Source organism: Dermacentor albipictus, chromosome 2, assembly GCF_038994185.2.
Source record: "Dermacentor albipictus isolate Rhodes 1998 colony chromosome 2, USDA_Dalb.pri_finalv2, whole genome shotgun sequence".
Classification (NCBI taxonomy): Eukaryota; Metazoa; Arthropoda; class Arachnida; order Ixodida; family Ixodidae; genus Dermacentor; species Dermacentor albipictus.
In genome coordinates this window covers 125,601,039-125,618,895 of record NC_091822.1, presented here as the reverse complement: position 1 = coordinate 125,618,895, position 17,857 = coordinate 125,601,039, and the positions used below count along the sequence as shown (strand labels likewise).

Sequence of the window (17,857 nt, the reverse complement as noted above, 5' to 3'; positions counted from 1 at the left end):
TGACGGCATCCAGCCCGATCCGGACAAAATTTCCGCAGCGCTCAGCTTTCCACGCCCTTTTCGTGCAAAAGAACTGCGCAGCTTCATTGCACTCGCCTCATAATTTCGACGTTTTATCTGGAACTTCGTGAGCATTGTCTCGCTCCTACACAAGCTCCTTGCTAGTTCCAGTTCCTTCGATTGGAACGATCAAAGTGAAGCCGCGTTCCAAGAACTGAAGCGCGCACTTACATCCCCACCTGTTCGTTGTCATTTTGATGACAAGGCGCCCACATTACTGCATACTTACGCTAGTGGTCAAAGAACAGGTACCGTACTGCTGCAGCGCCACCACGAATGTTGCGAAAAGGTTGTTGCATATGCAAGCCGCGTTCTGACTTCCGCGGAAAAGAAGTACTCAATAACCGAAGAAGGGTGTTTAGCCGTTGTCTGGTCCATTCAGAAATTTCGTCCATATCGCCACAGTCAACATTTCATGGTTTTGGCTGACCACCATGCCTATGTTGGTTGTCGACAACCAAAACTTGTCTGGATGCCTTGGCCGCTGGATACTCCGATGTCAAGCATATGATTTCGATGTCATATACAAATCCGGAAGTAAGCACCAAGATGCCGATGCTCTTTCACGATGCCCATTACCTCCATCATGGGAGCACATCATATCACCTTGTCAAATTGGCCGCACGGAGGACGCATCGTCTATTGCACCGATTTCTTCCTTGACTGCATCAAATCACCCTTCAGTGCTTTCCACTCACGAGCGCGCCGATTCTTATTGCCACGGCATCATCAATCGCCTTATCGGTGTTTCATCTCCACCCAATGCCAGGCTACCGAAACAGCTCAAACTGTTCAAGTTCGAAGACGACATGCTCTACCGGTACATTTTCACCCGGTAGGCCATCGATGGGCTCCCGTTCTACCGCGCTGTCTTCGCGCCTCAGTTCTGCAGGTCTCACACGATGACCCTACGTCAAGCCAGCTGATTTACCACAAAACACACGAGCGCATCCGCAGCCGACTGTTTTGGCTAGGCCTTTCCACGAGCATAGCTAGATATGTTGCCTCGTGCACGCCTTGCCAACGCCGTAAGCGACCTACTACTGCTCCAGTCTGGACGCTACAACCATTTCCTTGTCCAGCAGAACACTTCTCTGTCATCGGCATTGACCTATTTGGGCCAATCCCACCTACTCCAGACGGCAACAGATGGATCGTCACTGCTGTTGACCACTTGACCCGGTAGGCTTAAACAGACTGTTTTGGAGCGGCCTCAGAAGTAGCGGACTTCTGCTTGCAGGCTGTCTACTTACGTCATGGGGCGCCTCACGTTCTTTTGAGCGACCGAGGCAAGGCATTTCTTTCCGGCACTCTTCATCTCGTTCTGCAAGCGTCCAACACCATGCACAAGACAACGTCTAGCTACCACCCTCAAACCAACGGCCTAACAGAGCGATTTCATCAGACGCTGCGCGACAGGCTATCCATGTATATTAAACCTGACCATCGTAACTGGGATGCGATACGCCCGTTTGTAACATTTGCATACAACACGTCTTGTCAATGGACCTCCCGCATGCTCTCCGTTTTTCTTAGTATGCGGCAGCCACCCAACGCCACCAGTCGACGTTTCTTTCTTCTCTGGCCCCATCAACGCTTCACCGTTCATTTGCGACCACTTGGGCGCTATAACGTAAAACTATTCCACATTTTTCTATTCCGATTCTGCAATCATCCCTCCTCGTTTGGTCAAAAACTTTCTTGGACCGGCCCCATTTCACCTGTCTGTAACGCGACGTCACGAGAACCGCAAAAGCTCCGCATCTCATATAACGTGTACACACGGATTTTGTATGATTTGAACGAACAAAAGAAAAATAGTTATTTCTGGTTCGACGCCTCTTCGCCATTAGCCCTCGGCTATTGGTCAAAAGTTCTCGGGCTGCGCCCACTTCACCTGCATCTCACGCGACGTCATAAAACCTCAAAAACTCACCACGTCAAAGTGACGTGTACGCGATAAAGATGCATTAATATGTCGAACAAAATTGAATTTTCTTCTGAATAGCTGCAGGCTGCCCCGTTCGGAAAAGAATAAAAGATGGCAGCCGCCTATCGCTCAGGCACTGGCTACTCGCATCTGCCGGAGAGCACGGGTTTATTTGCGCATAATAACGCTTTTTGCATGGCCGTGTAATGCTTTAGAGCACTTTCGACAAGTTTACGACATTGTTCTGCCAACCCTTCGTTGCTGAGGATGCGTTTTAGCGCCATTTTTAAGCTTCCGTTGCATGCCGCTGCGATTTTCGACCAGACACCGCAAGCTAACTAAAGGGAAGCGGACCAATCGCAGACGCCGGCACCACCCTCTTCATCCAGTTATCGATTTTCAGTGCAGTGGCTCGGCCCCATCGAATCCTTCTCTACTTGAGCGTGGTCCTCGCCTCTTGTCAGCCAATTAGATAAGACAAGCCGCTCAGTGTAAGGGATGTCATTCATTTTTCAAGCAAACAAAAGTGACCTCCTATGAACGAGGAGAGCGTTTGATTGGTATGTTCAGACAATCCTGCAGGTGACCGCCCGATGCTTGCTTCGGCGATTACGCAAATTTCACGTCAGGAGATGGGAATAAAAAGATTTTGGAATAGTTTTACGTTATAGTGCCATTTGTGTCTCGTGTTGCCCAATATCGTCGTCGCGCCCGTAACTGAAGCCAGCCAAGACGATCGCAAACATCGGTACGATGCCTCCCACCGCGTCGTTTCCTACAGCCCTGGTGACGATGTGCTCCTATTGACACCTTCACGGACACCCGGTTTATGTGAGAAGCTCGAGTCTCGATATACTGACCCTGCAAAGTCAAAGGGCAGTCCCCACAGGTGAACTAACGCGTTACACCTGTTGATGCCTTAACTGACCGACGCTGCCACGGAACAGAGATGGTGCACGTTTCCTGCCTGAAGCCCTTTCATCTCCGTTCCACTGTCTAATGTGCGGCGAGGCTGGCCGCTTCCGCCCACGGGGAAAATTAGTGCAAGCATTTATGCGGACCTCATTTTCATCTGTACAAAGTCATCATCAATCTTTGGCTTGTGTTGGTTTTTGTATCGGCGGCGCCATTATTTCTTTCCCGGAGCAAAGCGTCGTCTGGACCATGGTATGCAATGGTCGATATATATATATATATATATATATATATATATATATATATATATATATATATATATATATATATATATATACACACACACTGCAGCTACCATGTGACCGGCCTCCCACACTTCACACTCACACTTTTTTTCACTTTGACACTCCTACGCTAACGCAATCAATTCATGTCCAATCAATTCATGTCTGCGCGGTCCTTAGAGTTTTTTGCTACGAGTAAGTAACATAACACAGCAACATGTGATGTCCCAGCCAGAAGGCAGCAGCAGCCTGCGGTGCCACCATCGCATGCTATCGACGCGTCGCCTCAGCCTATGTTCCCTTTCGCCCACTCTACCCAAGCGTGACTCCACTCCGTCGAGGAGCGCCCGCGCCGAGAGCGATGGTGACGTCGCGCGCTAGCGGAGTCCCCTTTCATCCGCTCCGCTCCGTCAAGGAGCGTTTCTAACATGGCGTCGCAGCCAATGGCATTGCAAATTTAGGCACCGTTTCGCTGCTACAGATTACAGGTGCCGAGTTCTTCGCCGGCATTTGGCGCTTTCACCTTAAATATTCTGAACACACCTAAGCACTTCTCATGAGCCATGCATGCGAAAGCATTAATTTCCACTTGAGCACGGCTCAACGGTCCTTCGCGCTATGAACTCCTCGCGCGCAGGCGAATGCGTTGAGAAGCTTGGCACATTTTGATTTGGCCTTATCAATACTCAGTTAGAAGGCAGACGAGAGCTTCTGCGGACAAGGAACGCGCGGATAACGAAGATAATGAAGCGTCGCGTAGATTCCCTCTCCCCCCACGCAAACACCTGGCGCGCTAGCGTCCCAGCCGGTGTTCCATTTCGACCACTCTGCTGCGTCAAGGCACGCTCGCAACGTGGCGAAGCAGCCAATGGTGATTGGAGCTTAGATGCCAATTTGCGGCTACACAGAGGCCAGGTTTTTCGCTAGACGAGGCATTTAACGCTTTCGCATAAAAAACAATCACAACCGGCAAACTCCTTTGTAGGGATGACTCTCCCTGCATTTCTCAAACGATTACTGCTGAGCGATTACTTTATCGTAATTCTTCAAAGTGCGGTAGGTATGAGTCGTCGCACACAAGCTAGTGCTGGACTCTTGATTTAAAAAGGAAATAGAAAGGAACTCTTATCGTATATAAGACGGGCACATCGCTGTTACGCATGCTACAAACTCTGATGACAACTAACAAGACCATAGATTTAGAGTTTGTCATTGAGTCTCTGACGACGCAAGGGAATACGCCAAGCATCTGGTCATGCGAAGTTTCATCACATTGGCAGCGCGTCGCCTTCTCGGATAGTTAAGCATTTTGCGATATCGGCGAAGTGTACACGAAATGGTGCTGCCGTAGGTTTGAGAAAATGAAACTCGACACGTCGTAATACTTTGCTAATTATCAAATATGCTAATTCACAAATTTCATGCCTGATTTCAGTGAATGGGTTTGACGGGTAGTCAACAACGTTGGTCACTCACGGCAGCGGTGCTATTGGGACGGCGCAGGTGGTCAACACACTTGGCATCCAGCTCCTGATCTGGCGTCACTGCTTCGGCTGGCATGTAGACGCGCGTGCACATGGAAACTGAGATTGCCAATGAGGGGACCTTGTTCCACGCAATCTGTCTGGAAATTTGTCTCATGATATCATCCTGTTCGAATAGGGTGAGAGAGAGAGCTTGCAGCAATCACTGTTGGGCAGGATACTAAAACATTGGCTGCATAGCCACGAGCGAAATGTTTCGGATGCTAGGCAATCCTGGTTTCTGAAAGCTGCGGGGAATTAAAAGTATGCCTGCCATCTATTTCGGGAGTATGATGAAACTTGCGCTGGCTTGAGTTGCCTCCATCAGCTCTTGAGGGGTCAAAAATGAAGCTTTCTTTATGCCAAGGCAATTGCAAAATCCATATTATTTATGTGGTAAATATTTATGTACTGTAATGTTCAAACCCTTCTATTTGTACATTTATTATTTAGTAGCGCGTGTCAATGAGTGAAAATGGTTAACCGTTTCGAGTCCAACTTGTTCTGGCGTAATATGGTAATAGGAACGCGTCGCATAGCAGGCCAAGACGAAACAATCCAGCCCTCGACAGCTTCAGTGAAGCGTCGTTGGTAATCGTGATGGGAAGTAAGTAAAAACAGAAGAAAAATTATGCGAATCTAACGGACATGTGGAAATCTATGTAGAGCAAATCTTTCGTGCAGAAGTTAATGAAATGCTATCAATGCCCCCATTTCATTCGTGCGTCTTTAGCGCAAAGCAAACTGGTGGGCGCGCCTATTCTAGCGCACCGGTACGACACAGCGTGACATATGTTGTATATTGCCACACATTTCTTCATCTGTATTTTAAATATACCGTACACTTTTGAATGAGAGCCCAATGCCGATATGTGCCACTGTGTGGATGTTATCATCATAATAAGAATAGGAGGACACACTTCTTGGCCGATTCCCTTTGGTGGGTACATACCCACAGTGCACAAACTGTGGCGCTCCAGAACGGCTGGGTATTACTGCAATGCAAATTCCAGACGCACGACCCGCGCGAATGTACTTCAGAGAAAGTATAAACGCCTATGAGGAGGCGCAAGAAGTTCAACAGTACCCTCTTGAATTGTTGTCGAGGTTAGGACTCTTGACAAAACTAAGAGAATTTGGTGGGATTGCAATCCTGCTGGTCGGTAGATGTTACATACGTCTTTCGCGTGTTTATTCTCTGAACTTGGGTGTGGTTAATGAGCGAACTTGCAAGTGGGCTAAAAAAGAAGTCTGTGGCCTAATGGTTAAATAATCGGAAATCTATGCCGGTGCGCCGAGGTTCAAATCTCGCACCGGAAGTTCTTTTTTTTATTAGCTTGTTATTTTTCTTCATTTTTTTCAAGAGAAGGCTGAATGTATTCGGCGAGAAACCGAGAAGCGGCTGAGCAACAGGCAGGCAGACCACCGACCGACTAAGGCCAAACCTGGAATGGCATGCTAGGGAAAGAAATCGTCGCTTCAAAAATTGTGCACCCGCGCAACACCATACACATTGTTGCACGGATACAATTTCTGTAGGAACAAGGAACACTTTCTAGAGACGGCCGAAGCTCCCGCTCCTGTGGACGCCGTCATGCTCATGACCCTTTCCACAAACCTTTCCTACTCGAAGCATTTGCCTACACTTCTGCGCAGTGACCTCTCTTCATTTCTGTAAATCGATTTCTCTCCCTTTCTCTCCTACGTAGCAGCTGTATTTTCTTGAGCTGGGGAGCCCGATGTCTCAAAACTACAGTTAGCAGGAAAGGTACAGCTGTGATAGCCCTGCCGCTTCAGCAGTTGTGACTCGCCATGGTCATAACACTTTCACCGGCACATTTTCAGCAGCAATACTCTAGGACTGCGCTGTCTAATCAGAGCGCTGGATTAACGTGTAGAGTTTTTTTTTTACTAACAAACAGGAAAGAGATAATCATCGTGAGCAATCTGTCATCAAGCACTACTCTCTGCGAAATACCTTTATTGAGTATTATGGTGAAACTGTGTGAACGTTCGCGTATCATAGCACCAGCGTAACGTATCCAAAGGGTGCCACCAATTCCCACGCGAAATTTATCATTGACTGCACGGGTGTTTCGAATTAAAATTGCGTCGCTGTACGCACACTCGGGGCATCTGGAACCCTAAAATGTCTCAGAAACGAAACGCCGCGCTGTGAATTGTCCTCCAGCCAGCTCTTCTTTCACAAGCTTCCCGTAATATTTGCCTATTGAATCTGATAACCGGCTGATTGAAGGCTGTATTTCGCTTCTAGGTTATCTAAACTTCATTATCCTTTGGTCTTCGTAACGATACGTCTCACGTTGGCATTAAAGAATGAAGAAATCATTCACTGGTTACTCAGAATCTGTAAACTGGGAGGAACCAGATTTGCTACCGATGTGTGAAGTCTAATGGCGTTTTACGGCGTGGCGCCATCAAGTGAACAAGAAAAAAATTCAGGCGACAAATAAAAAAAACATACGTAGCAAATTTCCATTATATACTGGGATCGTGTAAATCGACACCGGCTTTGGTCACAACTCTCCCCATAACTCGGTACACTTGGAATGCAAGCTAAAGTAATTTTTACCGCTCTATCGTGTAGTCTCTGTTTATTTGAAAGCAGAATAAAAGAAGCACCTCTTATGCAGACATACATACGCCGTACCGAGATTTTAAACAGTGTATTCCAAACTGCTAGATTAAAAAACTGATTAAGACCCCAGTTGGAAATTTAGGTGACCCTCCTCAAGATCTGTTAAAGCGAAGCAGATGTACTTTGCGAATGCGTCTGTGCTAAACTTCCAAGACAATTTTCTTAGTCGTCGCTGAAGCCCTCGGCATTACAGTATAACGCAGACAATGGCGCATGTTTCAGAGTATAAAAACGTGCATACATCTCAGTGAACTATATTGAAAAAAGAAAGGCATTGAGGCAATCACAGCGAAAAAATTGCCTACGTTATTTCCGAGACCCCGCTCTGAAAACAGCTGCACCCTTTGGGGCGTATATTTGTCAAACGAAAATAATCGTCATCTGTCTCGCTTGCATTTCCTTTCTTGAAAACGCTGCACTCGTTCTTTTCTGTCGAGAACGCTCTGTCATGCTGATAACTCGCATGGCGTTAGTGACTTGGAAGTACCGGGCTCGCAGTGTTAATAAAAGAAATGCGGGCAAGACAGATTACGATTATCGTTGTGTGGCAAACATACACCCCAAAAGGTGTAACTGTTCTTAGAGTGAACAGCAAATTTTAAGTCATAAAAAATTGGAGGCAAATTCGTTTCCCACTCACCATGCCGAGCAGGTTCGGGTTTTGAGAGGTGCTTTTATAAGGCGCCCCTCCTCTTATGAAGCATTCCAGTTTTGCTTCGTGTTCGTCTACGGTCAAGTGTGTCACGATGATGAGACCATCCACTAAAAATTGTCTGAAATAATGGTATTCGTCATAACTACATGGCCAAACCAAGATCCAAAATTTTTATATGCTAAAATGACCTGCGAATAGTTTGTAGTCATATTTCACCAAGAATCTCCGCAGCAATGAAGAAATATTCCGCCAAATGGTATTTTTTGTTTTGCACTAGAAATAATGCTGTTTCGCGCTAGAGGGCGCTTTCGTTGAGAAGAGGAAAAAACGAAATCAGGAAAGAAACCATTTATGATAACTCAAAGGGAAGATCATTACTTTTCGAAGCGAGATCTGGATGCCTTAGAACACGCACCTATAAAGCGAGATATAAGAAGGAAGAAGCATGTGCTTGCTGTGGTAAAGCTAGGGAAACTACGGAGCATGTTTTATTAGAATGTGAAGACGTCTACCCAGCGGTCCATTTAGGCACCACTGGCCTCCTTGAAGCCCTTGGCTTCAGAGGGAGCTGTGGCAAAGCAAACATGTCCGCAATAGAGATTAGTAAGAGGCGACTGGAGGATTGGTGGAAGAAAAGTAGGGAAATGGAAAAATACGGAGACGAACAAAAGCACAGTTCACAATAGGGGATCAGAAAATTTGGGTGTGGTAGTTTATAGTGTTTTTTTGTGTCTTTTTTCATTGTTTATCCTAGGTAGAATATTAGGCAGTATAGTAGCAAGAGCTTGGTGGCGCAACCCACCGCCCCGTTCCAAAGGGGACGCTCATAACATCCATCCATCCATGTGCTTCTGTATCGTGTATTGAAATTGGGCAGTGTGGCGTCCATGACCGAAAACGTGGCGCCTTTTTACGATGACGACCTTCGGGGCTGGAGCATTCCGGTCTACTACAGCGTCATCTGTCCCTGCAGCCTGAAGTCATTGCTGGCAGGTGGAGTTATAGTGGTGCAATACAGGGCCTCAGGGATCAGAAATTATGATTGTCGCGATAATCATGCATGTCCGTGTGGAGCTCCTGATTGCTCGCTGCGGTTTTTCCTGCCGCGTTCGCACATTTTGTTTTGTGTGTGTGTGTACGGAAAGCGCTGGGTTTGTAAAAGGTATTTCTTTTTTTTCATTGAGATGGCTGCAGAACGATTATAACTCAGGCCTTCTTCAGGTCGAGAACATTGAGAACATTGGCTGTATTCTTGCCATTCGGCGCCCTTTTGCGGAGGAAATATTCCAACTACGGTGGCTGAATTAGTCACAGAGCATTAGGTTTTTTTTTTACTTCATCGAAACTTAGCGACCACCTTTCTGGCTTATACAACATGAAAGGAATCTGGTGCAACCCACAAGGCCCAGTACAGGTGTTACTTCCGGGCTTCTCATCGTCGTGTGTCTCAATATACTGTGATAACAGGAACATTGGCCTGCTTACGGAAAGGAGGGACCATACAAGAGTTTGTTTGTCTTCTGCAACAGGAGCGCTGAGAAGACGATTAGGAACACCGCATTATCTATGGATGCACCCTGACCACTCGCATTATTTATTGTTTGCACATTATAGCAATTTCAATTTTGTTTTGAGAGAATTTTAGTGTATACGTCCAGAATGTTTTCCAGAACATATATTGGTTGGTGGGTCTAAAGAATGGTTTTTGTGAATATGAGTACCAAGAAGAACATCCTATTTTTTTCTGCACAGTCTTTGATCACGGCAACTAACAGAGGTGACTTATTACAAATACGTCAGCGTCGCGATAACTAATACACTCATTGTGAATTCCACTAGTCACTTAGAGTGGGGTGTTGAATCCACGAGCGACGAATAAAATCCGGCACGGGGTGACCCAATCCAGGTCGACTAGCGTAAAATAAGCTTGCTCGGTTAGGGAGTGCAGTGCAAGAACGGCGCACGCCATATCCTCTAGCCTTATGGCGAGTTCATCATCTGCACCTTAAATACCAGTTAGTAAAGCGCGTACAACTCACGTTGTTGCTGCTGCTACTTTCCCAGGAACTAGACCTGCTGTCAGTCTCACTCAAGGCAAGAAGCAGTGCCGGACGGTATAATGACGCCATTTTGAGAATGTAAACAACTGCACAGGGCTGCCAAAAAACGCCTCAAAAATGGCTGAAAACAGCCAAGCCACCCGACCAATGTGGAAATGGCGCCAATGCGTCGTCGGAGTTCGGTGAAATCCGTCTCTGCTCGGCAGATCAACTAAGAGTGCTCCGTCGCTGAGTCGGTTGTTCCCTATCGACCAGTGGAAAACGCAAACTTGCCCTAGAGCGACCAGTTGAATTCAATTTCATTGCCACGGAGCGACAAAACATGCTCCAGATCGACTAGTGGAATTCGTCGTCAGTTGAAACGTTTATATTTCGAACATCTGCACATCCGCATGCGTAAACTGTGCTTTTTGAGACATGAGTTAAGCACATGCTAGCTGATGCCAAATTGTTAGCCTATTCATCCATTATGAGACCCAAGATTGAATACACGTCCATTCTCTGGGACTCCATACAGAACGGAACACCCGAGCACTGGAGATGACCCAACGAAAATAAGTTAGATTCATTTATTCTAAATACCATCCCACTGACTCTCCGACTCAACAATGACTCTTCACGGAATAAAAACACTGCTGTTACGGCGAAAAATGAACAAACTAAAATTTATTTTACAAGGGGCAAATCGCAAATTATTGCGCAATCCTGAGCCTTACGTAACACCACTGACATCACGAACTACAAAGCACTGGCAGGAAGAATCACTCACAGCGTATAGCAGCAGAACTGGTCTTTTCAAATTCTCGTTTTGTTTATGTATAACGGACGAGTGCAATTCACTACCTCTGTCACCACTGCATGGTATAAAAGTAATCGAAACCCTTCAAGATTGACAATACAGTGTAGCATATTTTTGTGTACTTAGCGGTATATATGTGTATAGGCTGCATTTATGTCTATATATATATATATATATATATATGAGTGAATATTTCTGCTTTACTTAGTTGTACTACTACTGTTAATGAGAAAATAACGTCTTATAGGGGGATTTTTAAAAACTGTATGTAAGTATTTCTTACATTATGTGTATTATATAGCTTTGAGTGCATTTCTGCCTTTTCTGCTACGGCCCACATTGGGTCTGCAGTACCTTGTAAATAAAAATAAAGATGAAGATATTTCGTCTGCTAGGCACACCGGTTGATCGCAGCTTCATCTAGTGGCGTCATCTCGGAAGCCTCCACGGTTCTAACATTATTTTGCTTGAACGAAAACCAGTCAAAAACACAAAGGACAAGAGAAGAAGTTCACGACACAACGATTGGACTATCAACTGTGGTTTATTAGAATTGGTGTAGTCCCAGCAAGGGCACAAGGGTGTAAAAAGAGGGATTGCAATGAATTGTTTCCGCAAAGCACTTGAAAGAAGCTGTCACCACGCCATTAAAAGTAGCTTTGACGCACAATACCAACGTCTAGAAGCCGCAGGGTTCCCTTCGCCTCTTTTGAAAGCGGTGGCTGAATCGCTGCTTCAGAGGCTAAAGAAGGAACGTACGGAGCTGGTAGATGGTGGGGCTGTTGAACGTAAGAAACTTGAAGTTATGCCGTACGTACATAAAGTGAGCCACAGTATTAAGAAAGTTGCCGCCAAACAGGGAGTAAGTGTTGTTTTTTCTGCCCCTTGTAAGCTTTCGGGTCTGTGTTCGCGCATTTCTCGAGGCAGGGCAAGGAACCATGTTTGCACAACGCAGCATGAAAATCGTTTCACGGCATGTGCTGCAGGGGTTGTTTATAAGTTCCCCCTCACGTGCGAAAGATTTTACATAGGCCAAACCGGTCGATGTATTAATGACCGCCTGCGTGAGCACCACTCCTCCCTGGGGTCAGATAACGGTGCAAACTTGCCTCGCCATTGCAATGAGTGTGGTTGTTATCCATTGTTTAGCAATGTTATGATTCTTGGTAGGGGCAAGGGCATAGAAGAGCGTGAAATCTTGGAAGCGTACTTCATCAGTATATTAGGTGATGACTGCGTTAGTACAACCTCGGTGCGCTTACAAGAAAAAGAATTTGAATTTCTAAGTCGGTCCCGATAGAAACGGTGCGGTCTTTTCATGCTATGTGATAAGTGATGATGCGGGTGCGCATGCTCTGCTGCCCTTGCTGGGACTACACCAATTCTAATAAACCACAGTTGATAGTCCAGTCGTTGTGTCGTGAACTTCTTCTCTTGTCCTTTGTGTTTTTGACTGGTTTTTTCGTTCAAGTATGTACCAACTGGCCCAGATTTCAACCCTTCTGCAAATTATTTTGCTGTACGGATGACACACTGCATCACGCCAGTACACCATAGCCTCTGGTCAAAGAAGCGGACGCTGTCTTTTGAGGCCGATAAGCCACATGTCGCAGCGTCTGCGAATAGAGGCGGTCGTTGACGTTGCATGGGGTTTCGAACAGGTCTTTGAGGAAGTCGCATAGAAGCGCCGGTTGGCTTCCGCATACATAGAAGGAACGTTAAGGGGAGCGCCAGCTATGATACATAATGCAAGATAGTGTCAGAAATAACTAACTCCTAAAGCATTCTAAACGCATTCTTGCATTGAGGCAGGGTCTTCGTCAATATTTCTGCTCATCATACAGCATGTAGGGTTCCATATCTGGCTAAGGCGTAACTTGTTACTCTTGACCCCCTGTGAAAGCCCACGTGTATTGCACACCAAATTTGAGCCCTGCATTACGGCATCTCATAACCCCAGTGTTCCTTTGAAACATGAAATTAGATGGTTGACTCTTCATTGGTGCACCCCGAGAGGAACGACTGCAATTCCCCCGGAATTCCTGAGAACAGTACGAAGGGATAATTCAACATTTAGAAGCTATACTTTCATGCTGACGCCTATGGCAGCTTAGCCTGTAAGCGCGTGCCAAGAGGATTAGCGTTATTTAGGCTTCATATACACGCGGCCGATAAACTCACAACAAGAGAGATGGAGTTCGCGCAACGCTACGGAGATAAATTTTCCAACACATTTTGCTACAGGTAACACTGGCGTTAATGTAAACAGGAAATGTAAGCCTGAGCCAGCATGGGAATGATGTTTAGTGCATGGACACGCCTTACTCAGTCCTTCTCGCTTCGAACAGCATTGATGCTATGCTAATTATCTTTTTAACAAAACACTGCGTTATAAATACGACAAGTCACGTCAATTGTGCATGTGCACAGGGTCTTAATGATATCTGCGTTTGGAAAAATAGGATAGCTTCAAATTTTGTGGTAATAAAGGCAGATAGATCATAGCAAGCCAAGCTTCAAGGACGTGCCCAAAGACAAGCCTCAGACTAACCATCATCCATGTGTTTGCTCAAGGATCGCAGCGCCTGTGATCGCTCTCAAAATTTTTGTAGGAGCTTACAGACTACGCCCCTCTTTATCTCTCTTTCTGTCCATCTTTCTTTCTCTCCATCTCTCTTCATTAAGTAAACGAAGTCAATATGTACCGACTCGCCCTAACTGCCACGCTTGTGTAAGTGCCGAGAAAGGCGATAGTGCACTAAAGAAGTAAATTACAAAGCACATGTTAACAGATGCCTACTTGAAGCTGTCGGCGATAGAGAAGAGGAATTGTGTTTTGGTGGCCTGCCAAAGGTAAATGCTTGCGACGACAAACCCACGTTGAGGCTTGCTCTGCGACGGATTGGCGGCCTTCAATTTATCCTGCTGGGTCCTGAATGCCTGTCACAAAACGAAAGAAATACATAGTTATTCAGTTCTTCGCACTATAGGAAAAATTATTGTGGAATAAAAAGGCAAGGTGTACTTATTATCAAGCCCCTAACCCGTCCGTTTGATTTGATGTAAAGACAAAATATAAATCTTCTGTGGGCCTCTCCGGGCTTTTTAGACAATTTTAGCTTACCGTTCTACGATGGCGCTGACGTCATGCCTTGCGGAACACAACCTGATCGGATCGGCCATTAGCCTTCGGTTATTGGTTAAAAGTTTTTGGGCTGCACCCACTTCACCTGCCTGTCTCGCGACGTCTTAAAACTGCAAAACCTCACCGCGTCAAAGTGACTTGAATGCGTTAAAGATGCACTACTATGCCGAACAAAACTGAATTTTCTTCTGAATAGCCGCACGCTGCCCCGTTCCGAAATGAATGAATGGTGGCTGCCGCCTATCGCTCAGGCACTGGCTATTCATATCTGCCGGAGAGCATGGGTTTGGTTGCGTATAGCAAAACTTTTTGCATGGCCGTGTATCGTTTTAGAGCACTTTCGACACGTTTACGACATTGTTCTGCCAACCCTTCGTTGCTGAGGATCCGTTTTAGCGTCATTTTTTAGCTTCCCTTGCACTCCGCTGTGATTTTCTACCAGACACCGCAAGCTAACTAAAGGAAAGCGGACCAATCGCAGACGCCGGCACCACCCTCTTCATCCAGTTATCGGTTTTCAGTGCAGTGGCTCGGCCCCATTGAATCCTTCTCCACTTGAGCGTGGTTCTCGCCTCTTGTCAGCCAGTTATGTAATACAATCCGCTCAATGTAAGAGATGTTATTCATTTCTCAAGAAAACAAAAGTGACCTCCTATGAACAAGGAGGGCGTTTGATTGGTCTGTTTGGAGAACCCCGCGGGTGACCGCTCGATGCATGCGTTGGCAATTACGCAAATTTGACATCAGTAGATTGATATATAAGCATATCGGAATAGTTTTAGGTTGTAGGGCCCCAGTGGGGCAAAAGTAATGATTGTATTCCAATAGTTATTCCACATAAGTCTTTAGCGAGACTGATTTGTTGGGATAGAAGATATTAAGAAAGGTACAGAATCGGGCGGCGAAAGGATAGACAGACAGGTAAACTTACGAAAAAATAATCAAGGTAGTCGATAATGGTCGGGACCCCTAATCCAGGGCTCCGCTGGCTCTTGGCATTTTCTCAATTCTCTGGATCAGCTTGAGCTGGCCGATGAGGGCCGAGCTGGACAGCAGAGCCTGCCATTGCTCCCTCGTGTTGTTCGTGTCGTGGTGTTATATGTTTTGTAGCGTACCCTCCCACGCAATGTGGTATAGGATTGGTGTGGCCCCACACCACGGGCATTCGTCCCAGTAGGCTGTATGGCGTATGCGATGTAATATCTGTAGGTTCCTGTAAGTGCCTGTCTGTAGCCTACGCCAGGCCGCGGCATGCCTTTAAGATTTCGATGGGTTGATGGATATCGCAAGCAACTCCCTCTGTGGTAGTTCACGATGGCTGAATACTCGAGGTCAGCAGGGCCCGGGTCTTCTGCTGCCACCCTGATGACTGCTCGGTTATGCATGAATCCTCGAGCTGCTCTGTCGGCCTGCAGGTTACCCGTAGCGCCAGTTTGAGCCGGTATCCAGATGATGGCTTCAGTGGTGATGTCCTTAGGGTACTCATTCAGTACCTGGGCTAGGACTTGTGCAGCAGAGGTCTTCCGATTCTTCCCTGTAGGAAGTTGCAGCAGGCCTGCTGGGAATCTGTGAGGATCGTCAGTGGTTTGTTTGCGTGTTCGCCTTTGCGCATGGCTAATGCGATGGCCATATCTTCGGCTTCCGTGATTTAGCAGGTGTGGGTACATGCAGCGGAGGTAATGTGGCCTCGTCGGTCGCATACCACTGCCACTGCACCCTTGTTCTTCGTCCGACACATGGCGGCGTCCGTAAAATGGGCCGTGGTATGGAACCTGAATGTTTTCTGCATGTACTGGGCGCTTACTCTCCTCCTACTGGAGTGTACGTTAGGGTCCATGTTGTGTGGTATCGGGGCAACATGATACCTATCCTAGACGCGACGAGGTATAGAGCAGGTTTCTTGCGTTCGTGTTCTTATAACTTAGAAACCCAAGGTTTGTAGGACCTGCCGGCCCGTGCGAGTCTGCGCAAGTCTGTGTTGTTGCGAGACGTAAAGGGGTTCTGCCAGTTCGCTGAGGGTGTTGTGTAAACCTAGCGCCAATAAATTTTCTTTTATCGGCAAGCGGAGAGCGGTATTCAGAGCCATCTTCAAGAGCTTGTCGGACTGCTTCATCTCGGACTCGGTTACATGGTAGTAGCGCAGGCTGTATGTGATTCTGCACATCACCAGGCTTCTGATCTGTTGAAGGGTGTCCCCTTCCTTCATGCCTTTGCTCTTAGATGTTACGCGGGAGGTCATGCGTGATATGGACTTGACACTGGTTTTGAGGAGTGTAAGTGTCTGTGTGGCCCACTGGTTGGACTGCAGCCAGATGCCCAGCATCCTGAGCAGTGGCTTCTCTTGTATGAGGCCCCAGTTGAGCTGTACCTCGAGTTTTCTTGTTGGGTTTGTTGGGACTGTGCGGTTACCCCGGCCTCGCCAGTCTTGTAGGAGCTCAGATTTCTCGGGGCAACATTGTGGTACGTACGTGAGGCAGCATTGTGGTACGTACGTGGTACATACGTTCGCTGACGTATTCTTGGAAGAGGTGAGCTGCAGTTTGCATTCATTCTTCATTTTGAATGAGGGACCTTGTTTTGGTCCAGAGTGTTATGTCGTCTGCGTAGATTGCGTGCCAAAGACCCTCCACGTCCTGCAGTTTCCTTGCGAGGTCAATTATGGCGACGTTGAAGAGCGTGGGTGAGATGACTGCACCTTGTGGTGTGCCCTTGTTTGAGTTGTACGTTCGCTCGCCGCAGTTGGTGTCGGAGAGCCCTTCTCGGATTGCTTGCTGGCTAACGTTGTAGAAAGGCCCTTCAATGTCGATTGTTAAGAGGACGTGTTCGCCACTGCGGGGAATATTGCTGAAGACCTCTTCCTTGATTTGGAGTAGCACGTCTTGTGTGGACACGCCTGCGCGGAAACCGAACATGGAGTCCGGCAGGTGTTCGTTGTCTTCTAAGTGTCTCTGTTGTCTCGCGTTTATAATTTTTTCGTACACCTTGCCGAGGCAGGACGCAAGCGAGATGGTTCTGAGGTTTTCAACTGCCAATTTTTTGGCCGGTTGGAGGGTCATGATTATTCGCACGTTTCCACATCGCTGGCACCGTACCTTGTACCCTGTGTTGGTTGAGAAAAGCCGCGAGCGCAGAGATTGACTTATCGCTGAGGTTTATAATCATGGAATTCGTAACACAGCCCACGGCTGTGTTACGGGTAGTGGCTACGATGAGCGCTCCCACTTCGTTTTCTGTGATAGGTTTGTCCGTTAGTGGGTTGGGCTGTACTGTGTAGAGTGCTGTACATGGTTGTGTGGGAGTGGGGCCTCCGTAGCCCTTGGTCTTGATGGCGTCGATGAGGTCTTGTTGGCTACGTTGGTAGGTGTGTAGTAACAGCTTCAGGGCCTTGTTTCCTTCTCCTTTGGTTTTCTTAGGCTCCAGGATGGCTTTGAGGATGTGCCATATGTTCGCCGTATGAAGGGGGCCACCGAAGGAGTCGCAGAATCTGTACCAGTCCTAGGCGAGTTGCATGGCAGATTGTTCTGCTACCGCTGTTATTCGTGCTATGCGTGTCTTCAGTTTCCTGTTGTTGGGTTTTCCAGTGGCGGATTAGGCCTCGTTTGGCATCCCAAGGTGCAGTGAGTGTGGATCGGCCTCTGGAGTCTCTTCCGTTCTGGCAATTTCTTTTGTGTGCTGTTTGTGTCCACGGAGGTTGTCGCACCGGTCTTCCAGATTCGTGATTGCGTCTACGTCCTGTTCTTGAGATTGCCTGATTTTTCGCCAGTCAGCGAGTTTAGCTGTGCGGATCTCCCTGCGTAAGCGTCCAGACTGTAGTGTTATGCTTAATA

General features: G+C 47.0%; 1 protein-coding gene across 1 annotated transcript in view; it reads right to left on the bottom strand.

The window, feature by feature from the left end:
* LOC139055539 (uncharacterized) overlaps positions 1-17,857 on the bottom strand; it is a 75,440-nt gene that overhangs the window by 15,251 nt on the left and 42,332 nt on the right. Inside the window, exons 9-11 of the mRNA XM_070533042.1 lie at positions 13,686-13,825; positions 8,012-8,144; positions 4,666-4,839 (exon numbers count right to left, since the gene is read on the bottom strand). Coding sequence (XP_070389143.1) covers positions 4,666-4,839; positions 8,012-8,144; positions 13,686-13,825 — 447 coding nt within the window. The remainder of the gene's footprint in view (positions 1-4,665; positions 4,840-8,011; positions 8,145-13,685; positions 13,826-17,857) is intronic.